The sequence below is a fragment of the Rhinatrema bivittatum genome, chromosome 10, assembly GCF_901001135.1.
Source record: "Rhinatrema bivittatum chromosome 10, aRhiBiv1.1, whole genome shotgun sequence".
NCBI classification, from domain to species: domain Eukaryota; kingdom Metazoa; phylum Chordata; class Amphibia; order Gymnophiona; family Rhinatrematidae; genus Rhinatrema; species Rhinatrema bivittatum.
The window spans coordinates 127,358,923-127,373,608 of NC_042624.1; the positions used below are offsets into that span (position 1 = coordinate 127,358,923).

General features: G+C 43.4%; 1 protein-coding gene across 1 annotated transcript in view; it reads right to left on the reverse strand.

Moving 5' to 3' along the window:
* Positions 1-11,129, reverse strand: part of MPL (MPL proto-oncogene, thrombopoietin receptor) — a 59,425-nt gene extending 48,296 nt beyond the window's left edge. Inside the window, exons 1-2 of the mRNA XM_029617666.1 lie at positions 10,978-11,129; positions 7,098-7,233 (exon numbers count right to left, since the gene is read on the reverse strand). Coding sequence (XP_029473526.1) covers positions 7,098-7,233; positions 10,978-11,122 — 281 coding nt within the window. The 5' untranslated portion in view covers positions 11,123-11,129. The remainder of the gene's footprint in view (positions 1-7,097; positions 7,234-10,977) is intronic.
* Positions 11,130-14,686: the final 3,557 nt, after the last annotated feature.

A 14,686-nucleotide genomic window follows, 5' to 3' on the forward strand; every position in this document is an offset into this window, starting at 1 on the left:
GGTAAAAGGGGCACATAGGGAAGATAAGGCCATCACAGAAAGATTAAATGATTTCTTTGTTTACTGAAGAGGATGTGGAGAGATACCCATTCCGGAGAAGGTTTTCAAGGGTGATATTTCAATGAACTGAACCAAATCACGGTGAACCTGGAAGATGTGGTAGGCTAGATTGACAAATTGAAGAGTAGTAAATCACCTGGACCAGATGGTATACACCCAGGGTTCTGAAATAACTAAAAAATGAAGTTAATTTGAAACCTATCATTAAAATCATCCATTGTACCTGAAGATTGGAAGATGGCCAGTGTAACCCCAATATTTAAAAAGGGCTCCAGGGGTGATCCAGGAAACTATAGACCAGTGAGCTTGTCTTCAGTGCCAGGAAAAATCGTGGAAACTATTATAAAGAATAAAATCACAAAACATTTAGGTAGACATGGTTTGATGGGACATAGCCAGCATGGATTTACACCAGGGAAGTCTTGCCTCACAAATCTACATTTCTTTGAAGGGATGAATAAACATGTGGACAAAGGTGAACCGCTAAATGTGATGTATTTGGATTTTCAGAAGGTGTTCGACAAAGTCCCTCATGAGAGGCTTCTAAGAAAACTAAAAAGTCATGGAATAGGAGGCGATGTCCTTTCGTGGATTACAAACTGGTTAAAAGACAGGAAACAGAGAGTAGGATTAAATGGTCAATTTTCTCAGTGGAAAAGGGGAAACAGGGATCTGTACTTGGACCAGTGCTTTTTAATATATTTATAAATGATCTGGAAAGGTGTATGATGAGTGAGATGATCAAATTTGCGGATGACACTAAATTATGCAGAGTAGTTAAATCTCAAGTGGATGGTGATAAATTGCAGGAGGACCTTGCGAGACTGGAAGATTGGGCATCCAAATGGCAGATGAAATTTAACGTGGACAAGTGCAAAGAGATGCATTTAGGGAAAAATAACCCTTGCTGTAGTTACACAATGTTAGGTTCTATCTTAGGAGTTACCACCCAGGAAAGAGATCTAGGTGTCATAGTGGATAATAAGAACATAAGAACATAAGAAAATGCCATTCTGGGTCAGATCAAGGGTCCATCAAGCCCAGCATCCTGTTTCCAACAGTTGCCAATCCAGGCCATAAGAACCTGGCAAGTCCCAGAAACTAAGTCTATTCCATGTTACTGTTGCTAGTAGTACATTGAAATCGTCGGCTCAGTGAGCTGCGGCAGTCAAAAAAGCAAACAGAATGTTAAGAATTATTAGGAAGGGAATGGCAAATAAACCTGAGGATGTCATAATGCCTCTGTATCACTCCATGATGAGATCGCATCTTGAATACTGTGTGCAATTCTTGTTTACGCATCTCAAAAAAGATATAGCTGTTCTGGAGAAAGTGCAGAGAAGGGCAACCAAAATGATAAAGGGGATGGATCAGTTCCCCTATGAGGAGAGGCAAAAAAGTTTAGGGCTGTTCAGTTTGAGAAGAGACGACTGAGGGGGAATATGATAGAAGTCTACAAAATGTTTTTTTAAATTTTTTTTAAATTTATTTTCTTTTACTATACCGATGCTCAAGACCAGGTCTTATCGTACCGGTTTACAATGTAACTGAGGGGAAACCAATTAACACCTAGGTAGAAAGTAAAGTTACATTAAACAGGGAGCTTAAAACATGGGCGATGGAAGACAGGACAGATTTTAAACTAAAACAACTGGAGAGTGATAAATATATAATCATAAATAAATATAAATATATAAATATAAATATATAATCATGAAAGGACTTGAACAAGTTAATATAAATTATTTATTTACTCTCAGATAATAGAAGGAGCAGGGAGCACTCCATGAAGTTAGCAAGTAGCTCATTTAAAACAAATCAAAGAAAATTCTTTTTCACTCAGCGCATAGTTAAGCTCTGGAATTCATTGCCAGAGGATATGGTTACAGCAGTTAGTGTAACTGGGTTTAAAAAAGGTTTGGATAAGTTCCTAGAGGAGAAATCCATAAACTGCTATTAATTAATAAGCAATAGTAGCTTGTGATTTATTTAATATTTGGTTACTTGCCAGGTTCTTATGGCCTGGATTGGCCACTGTTGGAAACAGGATGCTGGGCTTGATTGACCCTTGGTCTGACCCAGTATGGCATGTTCTTATGTTCTTATGTAACTAGACAGGAGTGAGTTTCAATATAAGGGAAAGTTGGAAGAAATTTCCTCTCCATCAATGTGAAGAAAAAGAGTTACTTGGCGCCAGACCCGCATTGATTGTGCCAATATAGGATTTCCCCTACAAACTTTGCGACACATTGGAGAGTTGCTCGGCATAAAATGTAGTAAAGCCAAACCTGCAACATTTGCCTGTTCCCTCTCTATGGCCTTGCATGACACATCCAGGCCACAAATCCAGGCCTGCAAACACACGAATCTGGCACCCCAATAGTAAATTCAAAGGTTAGGCATGGCCATTTCTCCTTGCTGCTTACTCAGCCATAACGGACAACCTAATCCCGTTGCGAACCCGGGTCGTGTCCCGGGATCTCCACTCACCACCCGGTCCGCTCTGTCCACGGGAGCCCCCTCCGGGCCGCCGAACCCAAGACGTGGCCGCCCAGGCCTGAGACGCGGCCTACTGCGGCGTTCCCCCTGCGAGGGAGACGCCGCCAGTGATTCGCCTCTGGCCCCGCCCCCTAGGCGAGCACACGCGCAGGGGCTCTCTATTTAAAGGGGCCAGCGCGGGAAAACAGAGGAAGCCTTCCTGCTGACGTCAGACACTGCTGGGTTATTTAAACCCGGCAGCCACAGCTAGCCAGTGCCTTGCAAGGAGGTTGACTCTTCGGAGTAGCTAGTTGTGCTTCCTGCTTCCCGGTTCCTGCTTGTTCCTGACGTCTGATTCCTGGCTCCTGACCTTGCTTTGTTCTTCGACTCCGGCTTCTGCTTCTGTCCCTGGTTTTGGCATCCGACGACTGATTCCTGGCTCCTGACCTTGCTTCGTCCTTCGACTCCGGCTCCTGCTTCCGTCCCTGGTTTTGGCATCCGATATCTGACTTCTGGCTCCCGACCTTGGCTTGTTCCTGGACTTCGGTTTTGTCTCTTCCCACTGCCGCAGGTACTTGTTCATCCCCGCCTGGAGGGTTCTCCTAAGCTCCAGCGGCTCGGGTCCTCACAGGCTCCTCCCGGGGGGACTGCGGGCTTCCAAGGGTGAAGTCTCTCCTGACCTCCTGGGCGCCATCTCATCGTTGGATTACTTCGGCAGGCTGCTCTTTTGACCTTGGTTGCATAGGATCCACCTAAGACCAAGAGGCCCGGGTCCGTACGGACTCCTCCTGGGGGGACCTCGGGCTTCCAGTGGTGAAGCCGTCTTCGAAGTCTCTCCTCAGCGCCACCTCCCGGCTGCGACGCCCACTGTGCGTATCCACAGCACGACACCTGCAGTCTCAGCTGGCCCAAGGGTCCACGAACATAACAAACCCTTGCAGGTTTGTGATTCCAAATAAATTTGCCCATTACAGAATGCAGATCAGAGAAAACTCTGTTAGGTACATCACAAGGGACATTTTGAAACTGATACAACAGACTAGGTAAAATATTCATCTTGAGTAAGTTAACTCTACCCACACAGCAAGAAGGGATATCACTCCAGAATTGCATTTTTTTCTTAATGTCCCCAATAAGACATCTTTAGTTTTTGGCAAATAGGCAACGGAAATCATGGGGAAAGTATACACCAAGATATTGGAATCTGTCATGTACTGCTCTGTTGTAAACCGGTACGATAAGACCTTGTCTTGAGTATCGGTATAGTAAAAGAATTTAAATAAAATAAATAAAATAAATGTATGATGCAAAAATTAGCTAAGCAACTTGGGATCAGCTTTTGACTATCAATAAAGAAAATTTCAGACTTATCAATATTAACTTTAAACCCAGAAAAAGCACTGAATTTTTTGGAAATTTAAGAGAGTTGGTCCTGACACAGAAGGAACCGACAAATAAATCAAAACATCATCCACATAAAGCGAGATTTTCTGCTCCCTGCCACCCAACTTAATACCACAAATTTCGCCATGCTCCCTTATGGCTGCTGCCAGAGTTTCAATTGCTAAATCAAAGAGAAGAGGGGGGAGGGGGCAACCCTAATGTGTACCTCTAGCAATACTAATAAAAGAAGTCAAAGATTTGTTAATCAAAACGAGCGCCCTGGGACGATGATACATGGCCTGAACCCATGCAAGAAACTGATCCGGCAACTTGACATATGAACATAAGAACATGCCATGCTGAGTCAGACCAAGAGTCCATCAAGCCCAACATCCTGTTTCCAACAGAGGCCAAAAACCAGGCCATAAGAACCTGGCAATTACCCAAACACTAAGAAGATCCCATGCTCCTGATGCAATTAATAGCAGTGGCTATTCCCTAAGTAAATTTGATTAATAGCAGTAAATGGACTTCTCCTCCAAGAACTTATCCAATCCTTTTTTAAACCCAGCTACACTAACTGCTCTAACCACATCCTCTGGCAACAAAATTCTTTTTCACCTAATGCACAATTAAGCTCTGGAATTTGTTACCAGAGGATGTCGTTGGGGTAGTTAGTGTAACTGGGTTTATAAAAAGTTTGGATAACTTCTTGGAGGAGAAGTCCATAAACTGCTATTAATCAATAGGGATTAGCTACTGCTTGTTGCCGGCATTGGTAGCATGGGATCTATTTAATGTTTGGGTATTTGTCAGATACAGTGACTTGGATTGGCTGCTGTTGGATACTGGCCTTTATGGACCCTTGATCCGACCCAGTATGACATATCTTATGTTCTTCTATACTAAGCACTCTGACAGGCTTTTAGGGGACAGTAAAAGAACACGGGTATTTCATCTGCCTGGACTTGCAGATAATATAATAATAATAATGTAACAACAGTAATAGAATAGTCATGCAGATAGAAAAAAAATTCTTTAACGCCACAGACCTGCAGATAATATAATAGTTAAATTATAATAATAAGAACATAACATGCCATACTGGGTCAGATCAAGGGTCTATCAAGCCCAGCACCCTGTCTCCAACAGTGGCCAAATATTAATAATAATAATAATAATAATAATGTAGCAATAATCATAGAATAATCATGCAGATAAAAGAACACGATACTTCAAATGCTTGGACTTTCAGATAATATAATAGTAAAAATATATTAATAATAATGTAGCAATAATAGAATAATCTTGCAGAGAGAACACAATACTTTAACAGACTTGCAGATAATATAATAGTAATATAATATAATAACAATAATAATAATAATAAATAACCATGCAGATAAAAGAACATGAATACTTAAACTGCAAGGATTTGCATATCATTTTCAAAGAGAATGTACATGGGTAAGTTTCCCTTTAAAAATCAGTCCGATTATGTTTGTGCACTATGAGCACTTTTCCACTTGCCAACTACTATTTATATGGGCAGCCAATGGTGGGAGAAATGGGCAAAATAGTGCACAAGCCATTCAGATTTCTTCACTAACCCTCCCCCACCACACATATACTCCACGGACTGTCTCTTTTAACTTGGCAAGAAGTGCATACACAGAGGGAAATATATAAAGTACTTGCACATTTAGCCAGAGGGAAGAGGGAAATATATAAAGTACTTGCACATTTAGCCAGAGGGAAGAGGGAAATATATAAAGTACTTGCACATTTAGCCAGAGAGAAGAGGGAAATATATAAAGTACTTGCACATTTAGCCAGAGAGAAGAGGGAAATATATAAAGTACTTGCACATTTAGCCAGAGGGAAGAGGGAAATATATAAAGTACTTGCACATTTAGCCAGAGAGAAGAGGGAAATATATAAAATACGTGCGCATTTAGCCAGAGACAAGAGGGAAATATATAAAGTACGTGCGCATTTAGCCAGAGAGAAGAGGGAAATATATAAAGAACTTGCGCATTTAGCCAGAGAGAAGAGGGAAATATATAAAGTACGTGCACATTTAGCCAGAGAGAAGAGGGAAATATATAAAGTACTTGCACATTTAGCCAGAGAGAAGAGGGAAATATATAAAGTACGTGCGCATTTAGCCAGAGGGAAGAGGGAAATATATAAAGTACTTGCACATTTAGCCAGAGAGAAGAGGGAAATATATAAAGTACGTGCGCATTTAGCCAGAGAGAAGAGGGAAATATATAAAGTACTTGCACATTTAGCCAGAGAGAAGAGGGAAATATATAAAATACGTGCACATTTAGCCAGAGACAAGAGGGAAATATATAAAGTACGTGCACATTTAGCCAGAGAGAAGAGGGAAATATATAAAGAACTTGCACATTTAGCCAGAGAGAAGAGGGAAATATATAAAGTACGTGCACATTTAGCCAGAGAGAAGAGGAAAATATATAAAGTACGTGCACATTTAGCCAGAGAGAAGAGGGAAATATATAAAGTACTTGCACATTTAGCCAGAGAGAAGAGGGAAATATATAAAGTACTTGCACATTTAGCCAGAGGGAAGAGGGAAATATATAAAGTACGTGCACATTTAGCCAGAGAGAAGAGGGAAATATATAAAGTACTTGCACATTTAGCCAGAGAGAAGAGGGAAATATATAAAGTACTTGCACATTTAGCCAGAGGGAAGAGGGAAATATATAAAGTACGTGCACATTTAGCCAGAGAGAAGAGGGAAATATATAAAGTACTTGCACATTTAACCAGAGAGAAGAGGGAAATATATAAAGTACGTGCACATTTAGCCAGAGGGAAGAGGGAAATATATAAAGTACTTGCACATTTAGTTATACAGCGGAGAGAATTTTCAGACCCATCTTTTACTCAGGATAAGGACTTAAAGAGAGCAATTTTTAAAGGAAAGGGAGTGAGAGCAGCAAGCCTTGAACAGACAAAATGTAGAAATTGCTATTTAGGCAGTGGCAGCCCAAATGAAATGGAGTCAAAGGGCAGAGCAAGGAGCACACAACCTTTGACTTAGGATCTCAGCTTAATTCCCTCAGACTGGCAAGCACGCTTCTTATTCTGCTTTGACCCAAAAAGATCACTCAAGGCATCCCCTGGAAGAGCTCTCCACTTACTCCTCATATCTGTAGAAGAAGGAATAAGTTGCATTAATACTGTCCTCATCCTCTTCATCCCAGAAGCATGTCAGGTCCTTGAAGGTTCGAGAGAAGCAAGTGATATTTTCAGAGGTCTCAGATAAAAGAGAAAAATCTGATAGGAAATAATAAAAATATAGACATATTATACACTCAGTTATTACACAGCAGAAACACACAGCATTTATAATACAGGAGGAGCCCCGGGAGCCATTTCATAGTACATAAGAACATAAGAAATTGCCATACTGGGTCAGACCAAGGGTCCATCAAGCCCAGCATCCTGTTTCCAACAGTGGCCAAACCAGGCCACAAGAACCTGGCAATTACCCAAACACTAAGAAGATCCCATGCTACTGATGCAATTAATAGCAGTGGCTATTCCCTAAGTCAACTTGATTAATAGCAGTTAATTGACTTCTCCTCCAAGAACTTATCCAAACCTTTTTTAAACCCAGCTACACGAACTGCACTAACTACATCCTCTGGCAACAAATTCAGAGCTTAACTGTGCGTTGAGTGAAAAAGAATTTTCTCAGATTTGTCTTAAATGTGCTACTTGCTAACTTCTTGGAAGGTCAATTATTTTGTATCACTGCTATTTACGATTGTAACAGGTGCACCATGCAAGTTATCGCAATGTAATATTATAAATGCTATAATTTACTAGGGTTTCCTTTTCTAGTTATCACCCCTTCTCACTGTGGAGGTACCCCCATTAGTGATTCATCTGCTGGTAGCTGCAAGACAAAACATTGCACAAAAATGGAAGTCTGCAGATATTCCAACTTACACACTCTGGATAGAAACTGCTTGGAAGGTTTTTTCAATGGAGATTGGCACTTTTTATCTCCGGGATAATATCATAATGTAGCATGGATTTGGAGCCTTTTTCTAAATTTTGTGGGGAAGACTCCCAACATCAGACCTGTGTGCTAGGTTTCCCCATGTTAAACGCTGTATCTGGACCTACTATCTGGGTTACCTGTCCATATCCCTATAGATTTTGTCACGGGACTGATTGGTCCAGATCATCTTTGCACACGATCTTTTAGTTAACTAGATGGATCTTTTTATTACCTGCTGGCAATTCTGCACTCACTTGTTACTCAGCTTGTAATTAATGTACTCACTATAAGCTTCTGTTCTATGCACCTTTGTCATTTGACATTGTCTTTATTGCTGTATTTTGTGCATATTTTAACTAAAAAAAGGGGAATGGAACAGCTCCCCTATGAAGAAAGGCTAAAGAGGTTAGGACTCTTCAGCTAGGAGAAGAGACGGCTGAAGGGAGATATGATAGAGGTCTAAAAATAATGAGTGGAGGGGAACGAGTAAACGTTAATCAGTTGTCTTACTCTTTGGAAAAGTACAAAGACCAGGGGTCAGACAATGAAGTTACTGGGTAATACATCTAAAACTAATAAGAGAAAATATATATTTTTTTACTTAATGCATAATTAAGCTCTGGAATTTGTTGCCAAAGGATGTGGTGAAAGCTATCAGTGTAGCTGCATTTAAAAAAGGATTGAACAAGTTCCTGTAAGAAAAGCCTATAAAACATTATTAAGGTAGGGTTGTAGAAATCCACTGCGTCTTCGTTGGTTAAGCAGCTTGCAATCTATCTACCCCTTGGGATCCTGCCAGGTACTTGACCACTGTTGGAAACAGGATGCTGGGCCTGATGGACCTTTGGTCTGACCCAGTATGGCAATTCTTATGTTCTTAAGTCACTACTTATCCATCTAAGTAGCTTTGAATGTTGAGCTCAGCCTGTGTTACTTGCGATAGTACACATTACAGTGCATGCTATTTGCGATAGTACACATTAGCACACAGTGCATGCTATTTGCGATAGTACACATGACAGTGCATGCTATTTGTGATAGTACACATTAGCACACAGTGCATGTTATTTGCGATAGTACACATGACAGTGCATGCTATTTGTGATAGTACACATTACAGTGCATGCTATTTGCAACAGTATTTTTTTTTTACTTTTTACTTATTTGATTTATATTCCGCTTTTTGGCACTTACATGTTAGTTGCGCTAACTTAAATGTGTGAAGCAGCATTTGCCAAATTTTTCTTTGCAAACAGTGAAACTTCCTGCATAGTTTTATACATGCAGAATTTATTTAAATTAAGTTAATGAATTGCTCCCATGCAACTCATGCAAAGCAGCTCATTAACTACTACCAAACAGCAAAACTCCATGCTACATGTGCTGAATGCTAGTGTGTATGTGCGCCTTGTTGAGTGTGTTGAGCGCTAGTTGTGTACCTATACTATGTTCAGAGTGTGCAGAGTGCTGTGTGTATATGCTTTGCTGCATATGTTGAGTGCTGCATGTGAGCTAAATGCATGCAGTATAGGTGTGGTGTACCAGCTGTGTACTTATGCCATGTATTGTGATACTTGCTAGCTATAAACCTGCAGATTGTATGGAGAGCCAGCTATGTATATATTTCATGGTACATGTGTGCTGTGTATTGCTGTCTACATGTAGCATATGCTGCATGCTGATTGTGTACATATCCCTTGCTGACTGCTCACTATACACATACGCCATCCTGCTTGTGTGCAGAATGCTAGCTGTGTACATAGACTGTGCTGTGAATATACACGAGGTGTGTAATTTTTAAAGCATGTCACAGATTTGCAGGCTGTTATGCACCCAGGATACATTAATTTTCAAGGCAAACCTACTGTAAATGTGAAAAGTTCACTTTCAAGCCTATCCTTGCAAAAGTAAGTGCACACATTCACGGTACATCTGCTATTTCCTGCACATAGTTTTGCTGAGAATTTACACATATACGTATTAAAAGCAAAAAGTGTGCACGTAAGTGCCACCCCCATCCAGACTCTCTTCTATGTGTGTTGTATGTACATGATTTTATATGCATGTTGGTTGTGCACTACTTCACCATTGAAAATGCCCCTCATGCTGCACTGTGTATGTATGTACAGAGTACTAGCAGTGAATATGAGCTGAGTGCTAACTGTGTACACATACCTTGCTTAGGGTGTGCTGAATGCTGTGTACATATGTTGTGCTGTGTGTGTGTGGTGTGTTAGTTGTGCACATTTGTCAAACTACATGTGTGCAGACTACTGTGTACATATGTCAAGCTGTGCGTGTGCATGTTAGCTGTGTACATATATTTTGTACTGTGTGCCCATGTGGAGTACTGCCTACATATGTCGTATCTCATGTGTCCAATGCCTGTATATATCATGCCGCATGTATGTAGACTGCTGTTTGTTATGCTGCATGTGTGTGATCTGCTGGTGGTGTATTTATGTTATTCTATGTGTGTACAGACTTCCGTATATGTCATGCTGCATGTGTGCATCATGTTAACTATGTACATGTCATACTGCATGAACATATATTGTGCTGCATGGGTGGTGTGTTTGTGTATGTATGTCATGCTGCATGTGTCAGCCTGCTGTGTTCATACCATGCTGCATGCATGCAATGTATTAGCTAAGTACATATGTTATACTGCACATACATATGCTGTGCTTCATGCATGTGTTGTGTTAGCTGTATATGTATGTGGTGCTATGTGTTTGTGGCGTGTTAGCTGTGTACATGTTGTTCTGTGTGTGTAGGGAATGTTGCTGTGTTTGCAGACTGTTATCGCTGCTGAATTTGCACAAAAAGCTTTTGAATGTACAATCTCAGCTGACAGATTAACCTTTGGATAAGGTTCTAGATGGAATCTCTTAAATGAAGCAGGGACGTCAGAAAGCTTCAGGGAGCCCCTGAATGTGCTGCATGCTTGTATGCTGGAAGTTCATGGAGAGTCAGGTTTCTGCCCTTGACATGGGGCTACTGGCTCTTACCTTCCTCGGTCACAGGAGTCAGGTGTGTGCTGGTGAAGTGGAGAAGGAGCGAGAGGAGGATCAGAGTTGGAATCTCCCAGGTGCTATCACCTGTTGCAAAGCCCCAGACTGCCATCCTGGATCCTGGGCTGCGTCTCCCTGGCATCCTTCCTTCTCAGCTGCTACTGCTGCTTTGCAGGCTCCAGCCTTATCGCTCAAGTGTGAGGAGGAACTCAGGAAGCCTGTGCATGACGACCCCTTCCCCCCAACCACCAAACTCTGGCCACTAACAACATATGACAGTGACATGGCCAATAGGAGTGTGCTCCCAGCAGATAGGCAAAGACGCCTGCCCAGGATGCAAGGAATAAAAATAAGGGAAGAGAGAGTAAGAAAAAAAGATGTCATAAATCACCCTCCATGGCCTGCTCACAACAAGAGCACAGGCGCTGCACTGAGAGAGGGGTAAGTGAGGAGGGGGCTGCACTGTGAGAGGGGCAAGTGAAGAGGGCGCTGCACTGTGAGAGGGGCAAGTGAGGAGGGGGCTGTACTCTGAGAGGGGCAAGTGAAGAGGGCGCTGCACTGTGAGAGGGGCAAGTAAAGAGGGCGCTGCACTGTGAGAGGGGCAAGTAAGGAAGGGGCTGCACTCAGAGGGGCAAGTGAGGAGGAGGCTGCACTCAGAGGGGCAAGTGAGGAGGGGAGCTACACAGTATGGGATGTGAGGAGGGGGCTGCAGTCACAGGGGCAAGTGAGGAGGGGAGCTGCACTCAGAGGGGCAAGTGAGGAGGGGAGCTGCACTGTGAGAGGGGCAAGTGAGGAGGGGGCTGTACTCTGAGAGGGGAAGTGAGGAGGGGGCTGTACTCTGAGAGGGGAAGTGAGGAGGGGGCTGCACTCAGAGACAAGTGAGGAGGGGGCTGCACTGAGGGGCAAATGAGGAGGGGAGCTGCACTGTGAGAGGGGTAAGTGAGGAGGGGAGCTGCACACTGTGGGGCAAGTGAGGAGGGGGCTGCACTGTGAGAGGGGTAAGTGAGGAGGGGGCTGCATACTCAGTGGGGTGAGGAGGGGGCTGCACACAGAGGGGTAAGTGAGGAGGGGAGCTGCATACTGAGAGGGGTGAGGAGGGGGCTGCACACAGAGGCAAGTGAGGAGGGGGCTACACACAGAGGCAAGTGAGGAGGGGGCTACACACAGAGGGGTAAGTGAGGAGGGGGCTGCACACTGAGAGGGGTGAGGAGGGGGCTGCACACTGAGAGGCAAGTGAGGAGGGGGCTACACTGTGAGAGGTAAGTGAGGAGGGGGCTGCACACAGAGGGGTAAGTGAGGAGGGGGTTACCCTGTGAGAGGGGCAGTGCCTGCCCTGACCCCTGGGGAGTTCTCTACTCTCCTTTCATGGGAACCTTCAGTCCAGCCACGGCACCCAACCTGCAGGGAACATAGGCTGGCAGTGGTGAAGGTCCTGTTGGGTCTCCGCACCCACCGAATATGAGGACCTGCAGGTAGCATCAACCTCATTTCAGGGCAAGGGTCCAGCTATTCAGCAATTCACTGCTATACACTTTAATTTTCCCAAATTACTTCTTAGACTTCTGGCATTAGCATACAAACATTTCAAAGTTTGCTTTTTGTCTGTATTTTCATTCTGCTTTTTAATTGATAGGGATAAGTTAGAATTTTTTAGCTCAGGTGAGTTTTTAGTTACATGCACTTGGACTACTTTTCTTAGTATTGGAACCTCACTGTGGGGATGCCCTAATTCTAATGCATCATTAGTATCCTTTGAAGATACCTCTCTCCGAACCATGCACTGCTGAGCGACTGTCGGCTTTCCCCTTTGTTCTAGTTTAAAAGCTGCTCTATCTCCTTTTTAAAGGTTAGCGCCAGCAGTCTGGTTCCACCCTGGTTAAGGTGCAGCCCATCCCTTCGGAAGAGACTCCCCCTTCCCCAAAAGGTTCTCCAGTTCCTAACAAAACTGAATCCCTCTTCCTTGCATCATCGTCTCATCCACGCATTGAGACTCCGGAGCTCTGCCTGCCTCTAAGGACCTGCATTTCAGAGAATGCTACCCTGGAGGTTCTGGATTTAATCTTTCTACCTAAAATCCTAAATTTGGCTTCCAGAACCTCCCTCCCACATTTTCCTATGTCGTTGGTGCCCACATGTACCACGACAGCCGGCTCCTCCTCAGCACTGTCTAAAATCCTATCTAGGTGACGCGTGAGGTCCACCACCTTCGCACCAGGTAGGCAAGTTACCAGGCGATCCTCACGCCCACCAGCCACCCAGCTATCTACATTCCTAATAATCGAATCACCAACTATGACGGCCGACCTAACCCTTCCCTCCTGGGCAGGAAGCCTTGGGGAGATATCCTCAGTGCGAAAGGACAATGCATTGCCTGGAGAGCAGGTCCTTGCTACAGGATCCATTCCTGCTGTACCTGGTTGTTGCTCTCCGACAGAGGCCCTACCTAAAGTATTTGGCACCCGGGGTGGATACTTCCTTTGGTACCCCCCCTCCATATATAATTTTAAAATTTCCTAAACATCGATAAAATGTTTCAAAACAGCGGACACATAAAAAACCCCCAATAATTAAAATAATGATTTAAAAAATCTCCCGCTCTCCTTATAAGTGATCCTAAGATTGTCGTAGACTGGGGGCACCCATGCACACACACACTATGTGCCCTCTCTCTCACACACACATATACACACATACATGCCTGTGAGAGAGGGAGGGAACATGTGTGTGTATGTGAGAGAGAGAGAGAAGAAGCGAGTGTAAAGTGTGTGTGTGTGTGCATGTTATAAAATACCATGTCCACATGCACACACACAATATGTGCCCTCTCTCTCTCTCACACACACACATACATGCCCGTGAGAGAGGGAGGGAACGTGTGTGCGAGTGTGTGAGAAAGAGAGAGAGAGAGGAAGTGTGTGTAAAGTGTGTGTGTGTGTGCATGTTATAAAATACCATGTCCACATGCACACACAGAATATGTGCCCTCTCTCTCTCTCTCACACACACACATACATGCCCGTGAGAGAGGGAGGGAACGTGTGTGCGAGTGTGTGAGAAAGAGAGAGAGAGAGGAAGTGTGTGTAAAGTGTGTGCGTGTGCATCTGCATGCACATTTATTTTATTTATTTATTTAAAAGGTTTTATATACAGACAACCATTTGCACATCGTGTCTGTTTACAGATAACTTAGAAGCAAGGTATAGATAGGCATGGCCTTTACAAAGAAGAAAGAACAGTCAACAAAATGACAAGCACAAAACTTGATAATTTAGTTGATAGATTCAACTGGGGGTAACATAAGTTGGGAGAGGGGGATGAACAACAATAACAAAAAGAAAATGCTATGTACAGGGTTCAAAAAATACATTCGTTGAGATTGCTGATTCTTATTTGGGGGAAAGAAAGAGGGGAAATAAGGCAAAGGGATTTTTTTTTTAGAGGTAGGTCACAGAGGGAGAAGAGTTAGCAAGCGAGGGTGAGGAGGGCTAGGCTTGTAGGAAGAGCCAGGTTTTGAGTTTCTTTTTGAATTTGGGTGTGGAGGTCAAGGGGCATGGAGTTCCAGAGGGTGGGGCCGGCAAGAGAAAGGGCTCTGTTTGTGGTAGAGATGAGGGGGGGCGCAGAGGGTTCCACGTAGGGAGGCACGGGTTGGTGTTGTGGAGGGGCGAGGGAGGAACAGGGGTTTATCCAGTTGTAATGTTGGTAGAGA